Source organism: Pristiophorus japonicus, chromosome 11 (genome assembly GCF_044704955.1).
Source record: "Pristiophorus japonicus isolate sPriJap1 chromosome 11, sPriJap1.hap1, whole genome shotgun sequence".
Taxonomy (NCBI): Eukaryota; Metazoa; Chordata; class Chondrichthyes; family Pristiophoridae; genus Pristiophorus; species Pristiophorus japonicus.
In genome coordinates this window covers 95,640,787-95,659,872 of record NC_091987.1, presented here as the reverse complement: position 1 = coordinate 95,659,872, position 19,086 = coordinate 95,640,787, and the positions used below count along the sequence as shown (strand labels likewise).

Below are 19,086 nucleotides of genomic sequence, written 5' to 3'. Positions count from 1 at the left end.
ACAAATTGTAAAATCGTTTTGATTTTTCTATGTTCAAATCTCATGGAAACTCTTAAACTATTAGTTGCACAAACAAAAAAAAAATGCAATTTCCACAACTTGGAGTGACTTTGAAATGAAGCCCAATTTAACACTGCCAAACTAACTGCACTTATCTAGTTACTGATCCTGAATTCGATAGTCTAAACTAAACCATTAGCATTACTGCTCTGGCCAAAAGCACCAATGAAAGCAAATATCCTATCAAGGGCTAACCAGTCGTGAGAAACTGTATGACTTGGAAACCAATTTAAGAGCAGGATCTGTAGAATGTGGGGTTTGCAAGTTGCACTGCAATCCCTGTATCACTCTCTGCACAACCACTACATCGATCTGTATATGCATGCTTATGTAGATTCCCGAGCCTAGAAATGAGATCATCTCTTCCCATTTTACAGGCATGAAACAGATGCCTAAGGGTCTGATATAACCAGTGGCGTACATGCACTCATTCCCACCCATGTCCCACCCGCCATATTGCGTTGGATGCTCAGTAGGCTCCCTGAAACTCGCATTAGGCCCACTGTGTCAGTTTGTTTAGGCGCACAGCAAGCAAATCAGTGGTCCTTAAAGGGACCGCTAGAGGCTGCCACCCAAAAGGTAAGTTTCAAGTTTTTTTACATACATAAGAACATAATAAATAGGAGCAAGAGCAGGCCACTTGGCCTTTCGAGCCTGCTCCGCCATTCAACAAGATCATGGTTGATCTTCTACCTCAACTCCACCTTCCCGCACTATCCCCCATATCCCTTAATTCCCAAAAATTTATTGACCTCGGTCTTGAATATACTCAATGACTGAGCATCCACAGCTCAGTAGAGAATTTCAAAGATTCACAACCCTTTTGAGTGAAAAAATTTCTCCTCATCTCAGTCCTAAATTTCCGACCACTTATTCTGAGACTATTCTACATTCCCCAGCCCAGGGTAACATTTTCTCAGCAATAACCCTGTCAAACCCCTTAAGAATTTTATATGTTTCAGTTAGATCACCTCTCGTTCTTCTAAACTCTAGGGAATATAGCCCTACCCTATTGTAGAACCAGGAGGAGCAGGTATGCTGATCCCCATTGCTTCCCTCACCAGACTCTCCTGAGGCTTTTGGCCAGCTTGGATAGCAAGCTACCTCTGGGGCAGCTCACCGGCTCTAGCCTAATGAGACTGGCAGTACACTTTGCGGTGGTCCTGCTGCCAGACTCATTAGGCATCACCAGGATTGTGCCCCAACAAAATTCTTCAAATCAACTTACTGGGGGCACAGAGATCCAGTGAAGCTTGTCAAAGATATAGATAATGGATGAGGATACCAGCTTTGGCATTTTGGATATGATCTCTAGAGTTCAATGCCTGAAAATGATGACATCGGCTGGGACCGACTAGTTTGGCTGAGAGATGTCACCGCCAGACTGGCAACACAGTCAAGGTTGTGTGACATCATCTCCATAACAAATCCACATCACGTGATTATCCCTACATTGTTTTCATTCTGAGGATATGGGCATCACTGGCAAGGCCAGCATTTATTGCCCAGGTGGTGCTAGGCCACTTCAGTGGGACAACCAGGTTGGTGTGGAACTGGAGTTATATGTAGGCCAGACCAGATAAGGACAGCAGGTTTCCTTCCGTAAAGGACATTAATGAATCAGTTGGGTTTTTATAACATTCCAACAGCTTCATGGCCACTTTTATTGATACAAGCTTCTTATTTTTAGATTTTTTTTATTGAATTCAAATTCTCAAACTATCCATGCTGGGATTCGAACTTGTTTCTGTGGATTAGTAGTTGAGTAACATAACCACTACACCAAGGGCAATTTTTCAACTAAGTAAATCTTACTTTTTGAACTTTAATTGAAATTTATGGTTAATTTTGATTTAATCCAGCACTTTTAGTGAAAAGAGAATTTCAAGGTTTTACATTCCCACTCTCAAAAAGGGTATCCTTGGTGCCCTCCAATGTGCATCCATTAGGAACCAACCTGCCACACTTTCCTCAAATGAATGTTTGGCTAAACATTTGTTGAATATAGATGGTATCTCTGTATAACTTACCTATATCAGGCAGTTTAAGGTTTGAAGGGCAAGCCTTATTTCCATTCAGCATTCTGCCATATGTTGCGGAATAGATGTTAATCAATGTGGAGGCTTTACAGCGAAGTTTAAGTTCCTTGCCCTCACAGGCTACTTTGCTTTTGTGCTCATCTGAGAGAAAAGGTACAATGTTAAATCATTATTATACTTCCGACTGACTGCAACATATGCAATTTTTGTTTATAATATAAAACTACTGTTTTGATTTTGTACACAAATTACATCTAAAGTTTGTAGCTTCTCTTTTCATCTACATAGTAACACATTGCAAAGTGGATCTTGTCACTAAATTGGCGGTAGAATTTAACTGCTTCTGCAACAGCCTTTTATCACCAGATGATAATGTCTTAGCATTTGTTGCCATGTGGAATACGGAAGTTCACAGGATAAAAATGGATGAAGAAGGCCATTCATCCCATCTTAACTCACCAATCTAGGAACACCTCAAGTCCCCACCCACTTCCCTCACCATCATGTTATCCAATTGCCTTCAGGGTTTTTGTTCCACAACGGTACCTAGAAGTCTAGGCTACGTGTTGATCAATCTTTGTGTGACGAGCATCCTGAAATCAGTCCTAAATTTGCTTTTTGCAAGTTGCGATCTGCGTTCCATCATCCTACTGCCACAATTAGTTTGAAGTTGTTGTGTCCTTAGATGCTCTAACAATGACTCATAAGAATTAGGAACAGGAGTAGGCCATCTAGCCCCTCGAGCCTGCTCTGCCACTCAACAAGATCATGGCTGATCTGGCCGTGGACTATAAGACTCCACAAGGCAGTGTGTTGTACTTGAACTGTAGTGACCGTAGTCCTTTATTAGTTAACTCCAGAGTGAGGATCACACCTGGTGGCCTGCCTTTTATACTAGGCCAGGCACACCTGTACAGGTAACCTACAAGTCTCCCACTGCTGTGCCCTCTGGTGGCACACCTTGATATAATACCAACAGTGGCCATGTAAGATACACGACAGAAGTAATTTCTGGAATTACCTTTTTCATCCTGTTTATTACCTTACATGTACCACTATGGGCCTGAATTTGTGGTTGGAGGCTTCCCACGGGCGAATGCCTCCGAACTGCAAGGAAACCGCACCTACCTGCTGGTCCCGGAGGTTCGGACTCTTGCGCTCCTGGGCCTCTACTCGTGCACCTGCGTAAAGGCCCGCATATCCCAGGGGCACACACGGTTCACAAGCTCCCCTGGGATCATGTGGGCCTTCCCAACCAATCAAAAAGGGGATCCCCATTATGCGTATGGGGATTCCATTTACATACGGAACACCCATAAGCATCAATAGGAATCCCCTAAAAAACAGTTACACATCAGTTAAATAAAAATAAATCATTACATGTTCAAAGTTAATTAAAATACAATTTAATTAAACATTTAAAACAAAAATTTATTTTTTTGAAAAATAAATGTAAACATTTTACCAGGCATAAGGGTTTCACAGACATTCGCTGGACAGTAGTTGGGCAAATAGCCCAACTCTCCACTCGTGAATGCCCATTTCCCGGGATGCATACGATCTGTCAAGCATCACATGCGGAAACCCAGAACTTGCCGGGCACTTACGGCTACATGGTCATAGGTCCCAGAAAATACGGGCCTATAAATTTGTTTAGCTCCTTAGCGAACTGAATAACTAGGGAGGTAGACAGGGCTTTAAACTAAATAATATGGGGGGGACGGGGGAAGGACGGTTGCAGTAGAGAGCAATCTAGAGTGCTAAAGAGAAAAGAAAAGGAAACAATGCAGGCAAGTGATTGTGGTAAGGATAACCAGATTATGTCAGGAAGGGACAGAGCATACAAACAAAAGACTGCACTAAAAAATAGGGTCCAGGTAAGAAAAAATAGCGATAAAACAAATAGGGCTATAGTACAAAATAATGTTAAGATGTCTAATAATGTTAAAAAGACAAATCTAAAAGCATTGTATCTGAATGCATAAAGCATCTGTAATAAGGTAGATGAATTAACAGCACAAGTAGATGTAAATGGATATGATATAGTTGCAATTACGGAGATATGGTTGCAGGGTGACCAGGGTTGGGAACTGAATATCCAAGGATATTCGATATTTAGGAAGGACAGGCAAAAAGGAAGAGAGGGTGGTGTGGTGTTGTTAGTAAAGGATGAAATCAGAGCAATAGTGAGGAAGGATATAGGCTCAGAAACTCAAGATGTAGAATCAGTCTGGGTGGAGCTAAGGAGCACCAAGGGGCAGAAAGCACTGGTGGGAGTTGTCTATAGGCCTCCAAACAGTAGTGGTAGTGTAGAGGACAGCATCAAACAGGAAATTAGAGATGCATTGTAACAAGGATACTACAGTAATCATAGGTGATTTTAATCTACATATAGACTGGCCAAACCAAATTAGTCATAATACTGTGGCAGATAAATTCCTGGAAAGTGTACGAGATGGGTTTTTTACACCAGTATGTTGAGGAGCCTACTAGGGAACAGGCTATCCTAGATTGGGTATTGTGTAATGAGAAGAGGTTAATTAACAGTCCTGTTGTTCAGAGTCCTTTAAGGAAGAGTGACCATAACATGATTGAATTCTTTATTAAGATGGAAAGTGAAGTAGTCCAATCCGAACCTAAATCTAAACAAAGGAAACTACAAAGGTATGAGGAATGAATTGGCTATGATAGATTGGGAAGATTCATTAAAAGGCATGACGATGGATAGGTAATGGCTAATATTTAAGGAACGAATACATGAATTGCAACAGTTATATATTCCTTTCTGGTGTAAAAACACAAAAGGAAAAGTGGCCCAACCATGGCTAACAAAAGAAATTAAGGATAGTATTAGATTCAAAGAGGAGTTATACAAAGTTGGCAGAAAAGTAGCAAGCCTGAGGATTGGGAGCAGTTTAGAGTTCAGCAAAAAAGGACCAAGAGGTTGATTAAGGGGAGAAAAATAGAGTATGAATGTAAACCTGCAAGGAACATAAAAACTGACTGCAAAAGTTATTACAAGTACGTAAAAAGAAAAAGATTAGTGAAAACAAATGTAGGTCGTTTTACAGACAGAAACAGGAAAATTTGTAATGGGGAACAAGGAAATGGCAGAACAATTAAATAAATACTTCGGTTCTGTCTTCACGGAAATGGACACAAATAATGTCCCAGAAATGTTAGGGAACCAAGGGTCTAGTGAGCAAGAGGAATTAAAGGAAATGATTATTAGTAAGAAAATTGTGCTGGAGAAACTAATGGGACTGAAAGCCGATAAATCCCCAGGGCCTGATGATCTGCATCCCAGAGTATGAAAAGAGGTAGCCATGGAAATAGTAGCTGCATTGGTTATCATCTTCCAAAATTCTATAGATTATGGAACAGTTCCTGCAGATTGGAGGGTGGCAAATGTAACCCCACTATTTCAAAAAGGAGGGAGAGAGAAAACAGGGAACTACAGACTGGTTAGCCTAACATCAGTAGTAGGGAAAATGCTAGAGGCTATTATAAAGAATGTGATAACAGCACACTTAGATAATATCAACGGGATTAGACAAAGTCAACATGGATTTATGAAAGGAAAATCATGTTTGACAAACCTACTGAAGTTTCTTGAGGATGTAACTGATAGAATAGATAAGGAAGAACCAGTGGGTGTAGTGTATTTGGATTTTCAGAAAGCCTTTGATAAAGTCCCACATAAGAGGTTAGTGTGCAAAATTAAAACACATAGGATTGGGGGTAATGTACTGGTATGGATTGAAAATTGGTTAACTGACAGGAGACAGAGAGTAGGAATAAACGGGTCTTTTTCGGGGTGGCGGGCAGTGACTACTGCTGTACCACAGGGATCAGTGCTTGGGCCCCAGCTATTCACAATATATATATAAATGATTTGGATGAGGGAACCAAATGTAATATTTCCAAGTTTGCTGATGACTCAAAACTAGGTGGGATTGTGAGTTGTGAGGAAGATGCAAAGACACTGCAAGGCGATTTAGATAGGTTGAGTGAGTGGGCAAACACATGGCAGATGCAGTACAATGTGGATAAATGTGAAGTTATCCATTTTGGTAGGAAAAACATACGGTCAAATTATTATTTAAATAGTGATGGCTTGGGAAGTGTCAATATATAGAGGGACCTGGGTGTCCTTGTACACCAGTCATTGAAAGCAAACATGTAGGTGCAGAAAGCAGTTCAGAAGGCAAATGGTATGTTGGCCTTCATTGCAAGAGGATTTAAGTACAGAAAAAGGATGCCTTGGTGAGACCGCACCTGGAGTATTGTGTGCAGTTTTAGTCTCCTTACCTAAGAAAGGATATACTTGCCATAGCGGGAGTGCAGCGAAGATTCACCAGACTGATTCCTGGGATGGCAGGACTGTCATATGAGGAGAGATTAGATCGACTAGGCCTATATTTACTAGAGTTTAGAAGAATGAGAGTGGATCTCATTGAAACGTATAAAATTCTGACTGGGTTGGATAGACTGGATTCGGGGAGGATGTTTCCCCTGACTGGGAAGTCTAGAACAAGAGGTCACAGTCTCAGGATACGGGGTAGGAAATTTATGACCGAGATGAGGAGAAATCTTTTCACTCAGAGGGTGGTGAAGGTTGTGGAGGCCAAGTCACTGAATATATTTACGAGGGAGATAGATTTCTAGACACAAACGACATCAAGGGGTACGGGGAAAAAGCTGGAATATGGTGTTGAGATAGAGGATCAGCCATGATCATAGTGAATGGCGGTGCAGACTTGAAGGGCCGAATGGCCTACTACTGCTCCTATTTTCTATGTTTCTATGCTTCTAGGGCTTATAAGTCCTTGAACATGATATATTTGAGCATAGCTTCCTTTGATTTGTACTTTACTGTTTTGACTATAGTTCAACATTCTGGTTGCTTTGTTGATCACTGCACTGTACAGATGTTGAATGTCAAGTTTAGTAAGACCCCTGGATCTCTTTCAACTTCATGATTGCCTACTTCAACAACAGTCATGGAATAATTATGCCACTTTAGTTATCTTCCCATGTGCAGTCTGTCACACTTGTCCTCATTAAATTTCATTTATAGTGGTCCTTCGAAACTACATATTTTTTCAAATTAATTTTGTAGTTCCTGATCTGCCTCTTTTATCACCTGCAATTTTCATTGATTTTCTGAACCTAAGTTGTTGAGTTGCTAGAAACTGGGAGTAGTCTCAACACCAATTTTGTTTTTATTCGTTCCAGGATGTGGGCATCGCTGGCAAGGCCAGCATTTATTGCCCATCCCTAATTGTCCTTGAGAAGGAGGTGGTGATTGGTGTTGTGATTGCAAGTGAACCACATGCTTAAATGGCTAGCCACATAGGTTTTCTTTTCGCTCAAAGTTTTTTCAACAGTTATGGTCAGTTATGTGGGAGGGTCACTTGATGTCAAGTGACCCTCCCACATAATTGGCCGTAATTTGTTTACCTTGGCAGGTCTGGTGCGGGTTGTGGCCATGTTGGGTCCCAACCCTACTGCTCCGTCCCGCTGTTGAAAATTAACTTAATTTAATGGGGTCTATTAAGCCCACCCAGTGTGTTACCTGGCCCAATGAGATGGTTGGGGGTGTGGTGACGTCATTCATGACGCGTTTTCCGCCGGAATCTCTGAAGGGACTATGGCCCCATTCCATTTGAAGTTTTATTTAACATAGAGCTGTCCGTGCACTACAGCATTGGAGAGCTGCAAACACTGACAATGACTGCACAGAGGCAGAGGCCTGCACCCAGGTTCTCCGATGACTCCCTCCATATGCTTATGGAAGGAGTCAGAGCACGCAGGGTGGTCCTCTTCCCTTCACATGGGCAGAAGAGACCTCCACAGGAGACCAAGACAGTCTGGTTGCAAATTGCAGAGGAGGTCACAAGCAGGGATGTGGTCAGGAGGACCTGGGTGCAGTGAAGCAAATGTTTCAATGATCTCATTAGATCAGGAAACGTTAATACAAAGCCACACTCAATTTCATCCCGCTGTGCCACTCATCACATCCCCATCACTCTGCCTTCCCTACCCTACTCCTGCACATCCTTACTCACACCAACCTACCTTATACCTCAAACCATTCCTCTCTCTCTCGATCTACATTATCACATCCCCATCTCGCTGGCCACCCCTCACACTCACTCTCATCCTAGTGCAATTATACCAACTAACAACACGCAAGGGTAGCCACTTGAGTGTTTTATCCAATGTTAATGTAAGGTTTCTGTTAATGTGATGTCGAACATAAAATCTTTATTTTCAACACCTTGGACAGATTTGTGAGAATCTTTGGAAGTGGCTCAGTGAATTGTGAGACATAACAGTAGCCCCTGCAATGGTGATGAGTGTGAAAAGAATGGTTTGGTCATTGTAGGGATGCTTTATGGTGTGGCTGTGGGGTGGTGCCAACCTGGCGCATCATGTGGCAGGTACATGGGTGCATAGCGTAAAGTTATCTAAACCTGGGTATGATGAGGCCATCCCGGGCCTCCTGGACAACAATGTGCGTGGATGCTGATGACTTGTGTCCTGTGCAGCATCAAGTGATTGCTGAGAAGGTTGGTGTTGTTGCTGGTGCGCCTGGTGCTGCTGGTGTTGGGGCTGATTGTGGTGCGATTCTGAAGATCAAGGTGAGACAGTATAAATGGCACCCATGTTGATGGAATAGATGGCAGGTGAAGTACAGATGACAGAAGCATTCCGTCAATGGTGACACTGGATGGAGACTTTGCTGAAACACTTTCAATCTGTACTGGAAATGGACTGAACAACAGCTGCTGCCTGAGGAACGTGATCATCTGTCAGGTGGAAGCTTTTACTGTACATTTGATGCTGTCAAGTAATCAGCTGGAGCAATGGCCACGGAACTCCTGCCTCAGGTTGACAGATGTGGTTCCAGAGCTGTGTGAATCCCATGGCCATGCAGGAAAATTTAAAAACGAAGTGTAAAAAGGCTCTTAAGTGTCTGTAAACTACCTGATAATCATCTCAATTGGGTTCCCCGCCACTGCCGGTCAGGTCGTTTTCGCGATGACAGACGCGCCTGTGGGAAAGGCACATGGGAGCGAGATGACAGCGGGTCAGGAAAGTAACAACTTTCCCAACTGACATGCCACTGATCGTGCCCGCTACCACCCCGGAAAATTCCGTTCATTGTCATGACTCATTCATCTTCTCTGTGCACCATAAAGCCAATAGGCTGTTGAATGCATTCTCACAACTGCTGTCAAATGGAAAAGGTCAAGAGATAAAGGAATAAAACTTATGAAGAGGATATTGCAATTTTATAGCTATGTACCGAGCTTTTTGGCACATAAATGTTATACAGCAGAACATGCTGTAGTATGGCATATTCAAAATTAACACAGTGAAATACCCACCAATACATGCAAATCAGGTCAGAAAAGAATGACTGGATTACTGACATCCCACACCAGTTTCTCAACAAACAAGCCAGCAGAGATGCATTGAAATCAAAATCTAACACACATGCTAGCTTTATATATGCCAGGATTTTCCACTTTGTTAACATCTTGCTGCATCTTGATCAAGGTGGACGTTCCTTCCAGTCCCATAGCCCACCCTTGCCCCTGGCCAGTTTTCTGGAGTCAGGCTTATTTGCTTATTTTACAAATCAGAGAATTGCTGCAATAAGCCTTGGCTGCCTGCTGTAGTCTAGTGTAGTATGACCAGAAGCCTGGGTGAACATTCTCCAGTAGTTACAATCCTGCACATCATGCAATTGCTTCCAAAAAGAGTTTCATGTGATTGATTCATAGGGCTGTTAGTCCCTGAAAAATGTAGATCAAAGAATCTGGATGATGCAGTGGATTAGTACACTGCACTTTTAACTCTTGGGCTCAAATCTGGCCTGCACTGTTTGGATGAAAGTCTATTTCTGCTGTCTGAAGTGTTCTGTGAATTTGGAGCAGACTCAACCCAGTTCTTAGTGGCAATGAACCAATAGCAAAATACTGGCACTGTTTGAAATCCTCATTCAGAGAGGCCACAGGATGGCTAGTGTATGAACTAGAAAATGTCACACCAGTGCAGTAAGGGGTAGTCTTCTACGGTTGGGGCTGAGGTAAATTGTTGGGGCAGGGTAGAGAGAGCTTTGATCTGCATTTAATTGTGCCATACCAAACGTCGGAGTATTTTATGCTGACAAAAGTGTGACCAAAATGGAAATGTGTTCCATTTCTCAGCACTAACAATTCCCATCTTAAGGCACAAAAATCATTGGAAGGGAAGAAATAAAAATCAAAATAATTCCAGTAAAATTGGTTTTGTCTTGGTTTATTTTGCTCACTCTCAGCCAAACTGGTAGATGTGTGTGCCACATCTAGGAACACAGAGGTTAACTTGGTGAAATGGAAAACTGATGCTGACTGACCAAGCTCTCTCTACTTGAATCACTACTGGAATAAGGGGTTACGGGGAGCGGGCAGGGAAGTGGACCTGAGTCCATGATTGGATCAGCCATGATTGTATTAAATGGCGGAGCAGGCTCGAGGGGCCGTATGGCCTACTCCTGCTTCTATTTCTTATGTTCTTATGTACTCCTACCAGCTGCTCTTGAATGTCACTGGTGTCTGTTGTGGAGAACATCATCACCCAAACTATTCCACCTTCCCACCTAGTCCAGGTTACAAAAAGCATTCTCAGTGGGAACAAGTCAGAGATAGGGCTACAACACTCTAGTGCCAAATTTCTGATCCACGCTTCTTTTCAGTGGGAAGCCCCTGAGGGAGTAAACAATCAACGAATTAACCCTGTTGTCCTTGAGTGGAAGAAGAAAGGATGAAATTAAATCAGCAAATAAAAATAGAAACCATTGCATTGGCTGACAGATATTAATAGCACTTAAATCTGAGTTAGGGAATTTATTCAAGGGACAAAACTAATAGGTTATTACAAATTAACTATGAATAAGACAAGCATTAGTTATCGCTATTGCATAAACCATATAAAGTGAATCTCCCTAATTATACAATTTCCACTTTTCACTCTGTAATTTGAACTGAGAGGTTGAACCAGAAAATGTGCATTCATTAACTGTCAAAGTATTACTTACTAGGCTTGCATTTGTAGGAGACAAGGAGATATTTGCTGGTGCCTGGACAGGGGTCAAGTCCAAAAACACGTCTATTGACTGGAAGCTGGCAGGATTGCTGGTCCTGGCATTCGTCCAGCATTTTCTGGCAAGGATGAAAGTAAGAAGACATGGTTCAGGAATAAAGGGAATTATCTGCAAGCACAGACCCATGAATTACATTTAGATTGAAAATATGATCTAAATAGCCTTCACAATAAAAAATAAGCATGAAGTACTTCGTTAATATTTATTATAAACAAAGATCAATGGTCTCAAAAGCTTAGCACTCTACAGCGAAAGTTACACAACATACTAGTGGTTCTATTTTGGTAACAAAGATTAAGATAATTAAACGTCACTTTGATTGAGACCAGCTTTTTTGACGAATACCTTAGAATTTCTGTGGTGTTTGCAACCCATTCCATTCAACAAGTTCAGATACAAAAAAAGTAGCTCAGGTTAAGAACAGATGTGTGTCTGCAACACTATAATGTGTCTGTGTAATGCCACCAATTGGTCCATGCTAATCATGTGATGCTGCGGATCATTTAGATCCCTAAACGACAATACACGGCAGCCATTATTTATTTTTTACAGTTTTACTTTTATTTTTATTTTTCTATTAAAAAAAAAATTCTCCCACATGGCTAGGTCCCGATCCACTCAGCCTCTCTTCTTCATTTGTCCCAAATTTCCCTTTACCTCCAAGAACGTTAAGCGTCTTGTCCTTGGAGCATCTATATTTGACCCAGCCACTGTCCTGTCCAAAGCAACCCCAATTTTGATTCACTGTCAAAATCTACCTTAGCCTCCCGGCCCTGTCCAAGCTGTCCTTACTGTGGCTCAGTGGGTAGCACATTTATCTCTGAGTCAGAAGGTTGTGGGTTCAAGTCCCACTCCATGGCCTTGAGCACAAAAATCTAGGCCGACACCCAGTGCAGTACTGAGGGGAGTGTTGCATTGTTGTCTTTTGGATCAGACATTAAACCAACACCCCCATCTACTCGCTCAGGTTGATGTAAAAGATTGCATGGCACTATTTCAAAGAGCTGTGGAGTTATTCCTGGTGTCCTGGCCAATATTTATCCCTCAATCGACATAACAAAACAGTTTATCTGGTCATTGTCACGTTGCTGTTTGTGGGAGCTTGCTGTACGCAAATTAGCTGCTGCATTTCCCTCATTACAACAGTGACTACACTCCAAAAGCACTTCATTGGCTCTAAAGCGCTTTGAGACGTCCAGTGGTCGTGAAAAGCGCTATATAAATGCAAGTCTTTCTTTCTTTTTTGGCTTTGGTCTTACTAGTATCCAGCCTCTCTCCCCAACATGAGCAATCCAACCTAACATCTTCCCAGCTACTTAAACCTGAATGCAGTCCCCAGTTCCCCTGGCCAACAGACACTGATCCGAATTTGATTTTTTTTCTTCTTCCTGCCAATTCCTGTTCTTCTCTGTGCCCATGAGGCTGATGGTATACAAACTTCTGCTACACTTCACTTGACAGCTGGATTCCTCCCCACTTCGGCATGGGAAAAGCATGAAAGATAGCTAATTGTTAAAGATAAGATCAGATCTCTCCTGGATAAACAAAGAATAAACATTATTATCCAGAAAAAAATTAAGAAAAACTTCTAAATGTAAGCATGAACGTGGTTGTGAGTGAGATCTGAACATGCGTGTATGTCTGTGTGTGTGTACGTGCACCCCCGTGCATGGGAGAGCAAGAGAGACAGAGACACTGATATTGTGTGTGTACGTGAGTTAGAGAGTGCCCAAAATCCACCCCACCCCCTTCCTGGCTTACACTTGTAGATCCAAGCTTCTCTTCTTTCACCTAATGAGAGATGGTATAATTTCTGCAACTACTACGAGGTCCGAGACCTGAATCTGTAAGATGTAATACACCTTTCCATTCCAAGCACTTTTTAATCTTACCATAACCCATCATCATTTTGAAGACAAAAGCAAAATATTGCAGATGCTGGACTCTGAAATAAAAACAGAAAATGCTGGAAATCTCAGCGGGTCAGGCAGCATCTGTGGAGAGAAGCAGAGTTAACATTTCGGGTCGGTGATCTCTACCAGGTCACCTATCAACCTTCTCAGCCTCAGCAAGAATAGTCCTAACTTCTCAAGTTTCTTTTCATAACTTTAATCCCTTATCCTTATCCTAGTGAATCGATACTGCCAATCAGTTGCTTTGGAGAAGAACTAGATACTATAAACAGGTACTTGTTCAATCAAGGGCAGAAGAGCAGTTTTTACAACACTACAAATTTACTGGAAAACATACAGGATATGTACCTTTTGGTTACAATGACCTATTTGCCATCACTGCATTATTCAGTTAGGTCCACCATTTGGATTAATAAAAAGTCTCGGGCATGCATATTGTTATTTTTAAATGTTTGAATAGATTAATTTTTTTTAAGTCATTATAATTCTGATAATTACCATGGACAGAAGAGACTGGCAAATGGTAATATCATGACATCATAAAAAACAGCTCAAAAATAGATCATTGGAAACTGTATCTCAGAAAGGTTAGTCCATGCGCCAAACAATATAAAGCACAGTAAGAGAACATGATATGCAGGGGAAAACAAAAGTTTATTTCAAAAATGATAAAACTTTAATAACTCCCATACAAACTTTCATGACTTGTGAAATCCAGACTTCAGTTGAAACTCCATGTGGGCTAGAAATTTGGTATTGTCCATCTTGAGGCGGTAAGCCCGCCTGGTCGGTAAGTTTAGCTCCTTGGGAAAGTTAGCACCGGCTACTGCGAAATTCGGTTTCAGTGTCCCAAGAGGGAAATGGAGCAGCAAATCAGGCATTGCACAATTCTCTGAAGCCAATGAATTTGGTGAAGCCGAAAATCGCTGCACTAACTTCCCATAGCGAATGTGGATGAGTTGATGGTCGTTAGACATTCCGGCGCTTCTCGCTATCGCAGTCTGTTCAGAACAACAACATGACTGAGGGTGAAGCTCGGCAGCATGCCCACCGCTGTTCCAACACGGCCCTGGAGGCTTTAATAGAGGTTGTGGAGAGGCGAAGGGATGTCTCACAGCCAGAGAATGGCAAAGAGTTTTTAGACGCCTGCGGAGGGAGGTGTCGGCAAGGAGCACGGTGCCCAGAACTGCGACACAATGTCGCAAGAAGTTGAACGACTTCACTCGGGTCGTCAGGGTGAGTACCCTTCCCATTAACCTTACAATGCCATAATGTGAACCTCACTGTCTCACACAATGTACAGTCTGTGCAATACCTGCTCCTTCAGTATGTATACCAGCCCAAGCTCTTCGTTGCTGAAGAGAACTGGAAAATTTTGCCTCAGTTCATCAGCCATACCCTGGGCCTCCATGCGTAGCTCCCCTTCTTGGTCCCTACTCAGCCCCGTCTCTTACTACCTTTTCAAATATGCATTTGGAAAGCTTTAGCCTCACCCTTAACCTTAGCTGGTAGCGCTCATATTCCAGCATTCACATAGCCACTCTGCGCAGCTATTGACAATGAAATGGACATTTGCAGACGTCTATACAGGAGCAGCTATTCAACAATGCAAGGCACATCTGGCAGACGATTAGTTGCACATTTACTCAGACGTTCTTCTGTTTGTTATTGCAGGCGAAACTCACTCACAACCAGTATAGCAAATGTGGACCAGAGGAGTGGAGCTTCATCTCCAGACCCTCACGCAGGTGGAAGAGCGACTGGTTGCCATCATGGACGTGCAAGTGGGTGCCCGTAGCGGTAGCGGTCAGGGAATCCTAGCCCCCTAGGGACAGTGACGGTATGTTCATCCCCTTGCCCTCTTCTATGAGACTATTTACCCCTGAAATCACATGCCTTTCCCACTCTACATGTAACTGTTGTATGTCACCTCCTTCTTCCCTTCCTGCCCCCTCCCCTGCAGCTAAGTACACTTCTATCGCTTTATGCTTACAGATAATGAGCCAGAAGCGAAACAGCCTATCCGAGAAGCATCTGCCTCCTACGACGGGGGAGACGAGGAGGAAGGGGATCACAGTTCTGCACCAGTCCGGCAGGATCCAGCTTCCGCAGATAATGGAGACACCAACTCGGTGGATAAGCCGATCCTCCTGGGTTTTGAGGAGCCTGATGTTTGTGGACCCAGTGGCCTGCAGCAACGCTAAGCACAAAGGGAAACTCGTGGGGGCCAGCTCCCCGGATGGTGCGTCGGCACCCGAGTCCTGCTAAGCGTGACTCAGATGTGGACCTAGATTTTGAGGGTATGATGACAGAGTCTAAGGGGATGCACCGCGAGCTTATGGGTACATTGTAAGGGTCCTGCAGAGCATGGATGCACTTGCTGTGAGGTTGGGTAAGGCCGTCTCAAACATTGCCCGTGCCTCTCAGCAGCCCATCAAGCCCATCCTTGGCACTTACCAATGGATGTTGGAGTCGATGAGCGACCGTGGGGACCTAGAGACGATGGCGCGGGCCATGGCTGACGTTGCAGCAGCTATTACAGCACGGGCCGAAGCCACACAAGGCCTTCATGATGTGATGCAGTCACTGGTTGGTGGCATCAATTCTCAGTCTGCTGCGTTTCAGACTCAGTCTGCTCTCATGCATCATCATCATCATCATCACAGGCAGTCCCTCGAAGTGAGGATGACTTGCTTCCATGCCAAAAAGGGATGAGTTCACAGGTGTTTCAATGAAGGATTTAATATTCCAGATCCCAAACTACATCTTGGAGGGTGGAAGATGCCTGTGTTTGGATTTTTTTAACGTGTGGTGGCCGTTGCACATCAGCCACCACACAGGCTTGACAGAGCTAGGTCTTGGTCCAGTGGCAAGGATTACCCCAGATGATTGGAGACCAGCTCTGCTGCACGGACTGAGCGTGCACACATATAGCAGTGTGGGCTGGTCCATGCTGCCCCTGGGCCCTTGCCCCTTCTGGGCCCCAGATTCACACCTCTCCTGGGCCCCGCTCACTTCCATCTACAGACTCAGATTGATGCCAATCAAGCACTGATTGCTGCCATTGTCTCTGGATTCCCACAGTTTAACGGGGGAACTCACAGTGCTGAAACAGGCCAGCAATCTGTGCTGCAGCAGATTGCTCTGGATGCTGAGGCACTGCCCCAAGGGAGTGGCCGTGTGTCGATGGAAATGGAAGGCGCTGTCCTCTCTCACGATGACAGCATTCCAGCTCCCACCACTGCCACTCCGCCTTTGCACCCCACCCATCCGAGACTGCTGCTACCAATGCTGAGATGGTGCAGTACAGAGCTGGTCCAGGGCATCCTTCGAGGCCATCTGCAGTCTCTGCCTTGCAGACACAGCAGCTTTCAAGCAGCCTTGCTGCAGGCACTGCGGCCACATTAAGGAAGAGCAGTAGGCGTGGGAGGGGGGGAAAAGGGAAGGTCCGGCAAGTCTGTCAGCAAGTTGCACTAAGGTGTTTCCCACCATGGTTAGATATCCACATCTTGTAAATATAATTGTACATATTTTGTGGTTGACGCCTGTTATTTGTGGAAGGGTTTTGGCATAATATGTTTTGTGGCAGCTGATCTTGCATTCCAGATGGGAGGGGCATTTGTACATATATTCATGAAGTTGCTTGTGTGTTATGCTGTTTCAAGGGGCATTTGTTACATTCTTTATTAGTTGCTGGTGATGGGTTATTGGTATGCTGCTTGAGGCCACACTCTTGTTACAGATAATAAAATGTTTCTTTGACTGTTTGCATTGCTGTCATGTATATTATTGACGAAGGATGAGGCGCTGACGTGCGACCCTTGCAGCGGCAGCATTAGCACGGTGCCTTCCACATGACTGCTGATCCTCCTCCTCGCCTGCTTCACCATGCTAAGCATCTTCATGCTCCTCTACCTCTTCCTGAGGTGGGCCTGCGATCCCCAGTAGCAATGCCTGGGGCCCTCACAATGGCCAGGTTGTGCAGCACGCAGCTGACAACAATGAAGAGCGAGACTTGCTCAGGGGAGTACTCCAGACCAGTGAAGGCAGCGGAAATGCTGCTTCAGCACCCTGATTGTGTGTTTTATGAGCGGCGCCATGGCTCTCATTGTACCGATGCTCAGCAGGGGTGTTCGGGTAGCGGAGGGGTGTCATGAGCCAGGTGGCTAGAGCAGGACAGCGAGCATGCACTGCCAGGATAGCGGGCATTCACAGTGAGGATGCGTCGTGTGTAGTCACACACCAACTGCACATTGAAAGTGGTAGCCCTCGTGGATCCGAAACACTTCCGCATTCTGGTGCGGTGCGTGCAATGCCACGTGGGTGCAACGAAAGGTGCCCTGAACCATCGGGAAGTCCGTTATCCTGGCAAATCCACATGACCGTTGCTCCTATTGTGCCCTCGTCATGGGAAACTTTATGTAGTCCATGTGCCTCCAGAGTAGAGCTTCTGTGACCTGGCGGATGCAGCAATAAGCAGCAAATTACGAAATGCTGCAGATGCCCCCTGCTATAGCCTGGAACGATCCAGAGGCATAGAAGCTGAACGCCACAGTGACCTTTACTGCGGTGGGCAGCAAAGTCCTGGTTCCGATGTCAGCCTGTAGGTCTCCTTGCGCAGCCTTCTAACGCACTGTTCCTCAGACATGCTTACGTATGACAAGTGGTCCCGATAAACCCAGTAGGGGTGGGAGGAGGTGGGGGTAAGGCCTCCTGTCTCAACGTCTACGGGGTCTCCTCATTCATGGCCCCACATTCCCAATCTCCCTTCTCTGGAAGGTGTGAAGGTGGCATGCTAGCACTGCACCCGTCAAAATGCACACCCGCAAATCGCTAGGTAAGTGTAAATTGCAATCCAAGAGATACACACACTGTGCTATGTGAAAATGTAGCACTCACTGCGACCTCTGGATAACCCTTTAAATACCCTCCCTGCATCGGCAAAGAAGCTGAGACCACCTGCTTTCTCTGGCGTGTTTAGCAGCTGGCGGTAAATGAGGCGCACAAACCGAATTTCGCCTCCAGGGTGCTAGCAGAGGGTTGCACACACTAACGTCATGATCTGGTTGGCGCTAGAGGGCGAGGCGCTAACTGTTAGTGCCACTGTAAAAGTGAACCGAATTTTCCAGGCGCCGCTAAAATCGCCGCTAACCGGTGTTAAGCCATGAGCGATGCTTTACCTCCACTCCGGGCCGCTAATGGGAGGCAATAACCAACCGACTTGTCGTAGATGCTGAAACTGTTTGATTCAAGAATAATGTAATCTTAAAAGATGACCATTATTAACATAACTTTAACCTACAGTTGTGCAAACCATGTGTATTGCCGTTACTGTTATTAGTATGCATTATTGTTAGGACAGTAACACAAATCTCAAAGTCTTTCCGTACCTGTAAAGTGGTAGGTGCTGTGCAGTTTAGATTTTCTTTCATTGTGTTTCTAGGATGTAAGCTAGGGCACAAAAGGGAACTTGGCACCTTGCGTCCATAAAATGCTGACTGGATACTTATCGTTGTATCTCGAGGGCAATATAAGTGTAGGCGGCCACCATCACAAGCTTGCTCTGTATGACTACGTAAAACTTTGGATAAGTAATCTAGAGGAACAAAAAAGAACAGTATTGAGTATTTTTTTAAATGATGTGTCCGGAATTTTAATCTGATTGCGGGTTGGGAATGGGGGGCGGGGGGGATAGAAAGCGATCCGAAAACCCGAAAGAACAGGTTTCCCGCAGGCCCTGCCAAATTTAATGGCAGGGCCTGATTAACATTTCAAACCTCTGTTTACTGCTTGCATCCAGCCAGATGAAGAGGCTGACTGACAGCGCGCAGAGAGGAGGGGGGGAGGGATCGGGGGGGGGGCGGGGAGGAGGGATGGCAGGTTGGTAGGCAACTAGAGAAGCACAGGAGCCAGAGGA

At 44.4% G+C, this 19,086-nt stretch overlaps 1 protein-coding gene across 6 annotated transcripts in view; it reads right to left on the bottom strand.

Annotated features, from left to right (window-relative positions):
* The window catches only part of eva1c (eva-1 homolog C (C. elegans)), a 169,873-nt gene that overhangs the window by 60,222 nt on the left and 90,565 nt on the right, over positions 1 to 19,086 (bottom strand). For all 6 annotated transcript variants that reach the window (XM_070893746.1, XM_070893744.1, XM_070893748.1 and 3 more), the window contains exons 3-5: positions 18,560 to 18,765; positions 11,191 to 11,314; positions 2,091 to 2,240 (exon numbers count right to left, since the gene is read on the bottom strand). In XM_070893746.1, the coding sequence (XP_070749847.1) occupies positions 2,091 to 2,240; positions 11,191 to 11,314; positions 18,560 to 18,765 (480 nt within the window). The remainder of the gene's footprint in view (positions 1 to 2,090; positions 2,241 to 11,190; positions 11,315 to 18,559; positions 18,766 to 19,086) is intronic.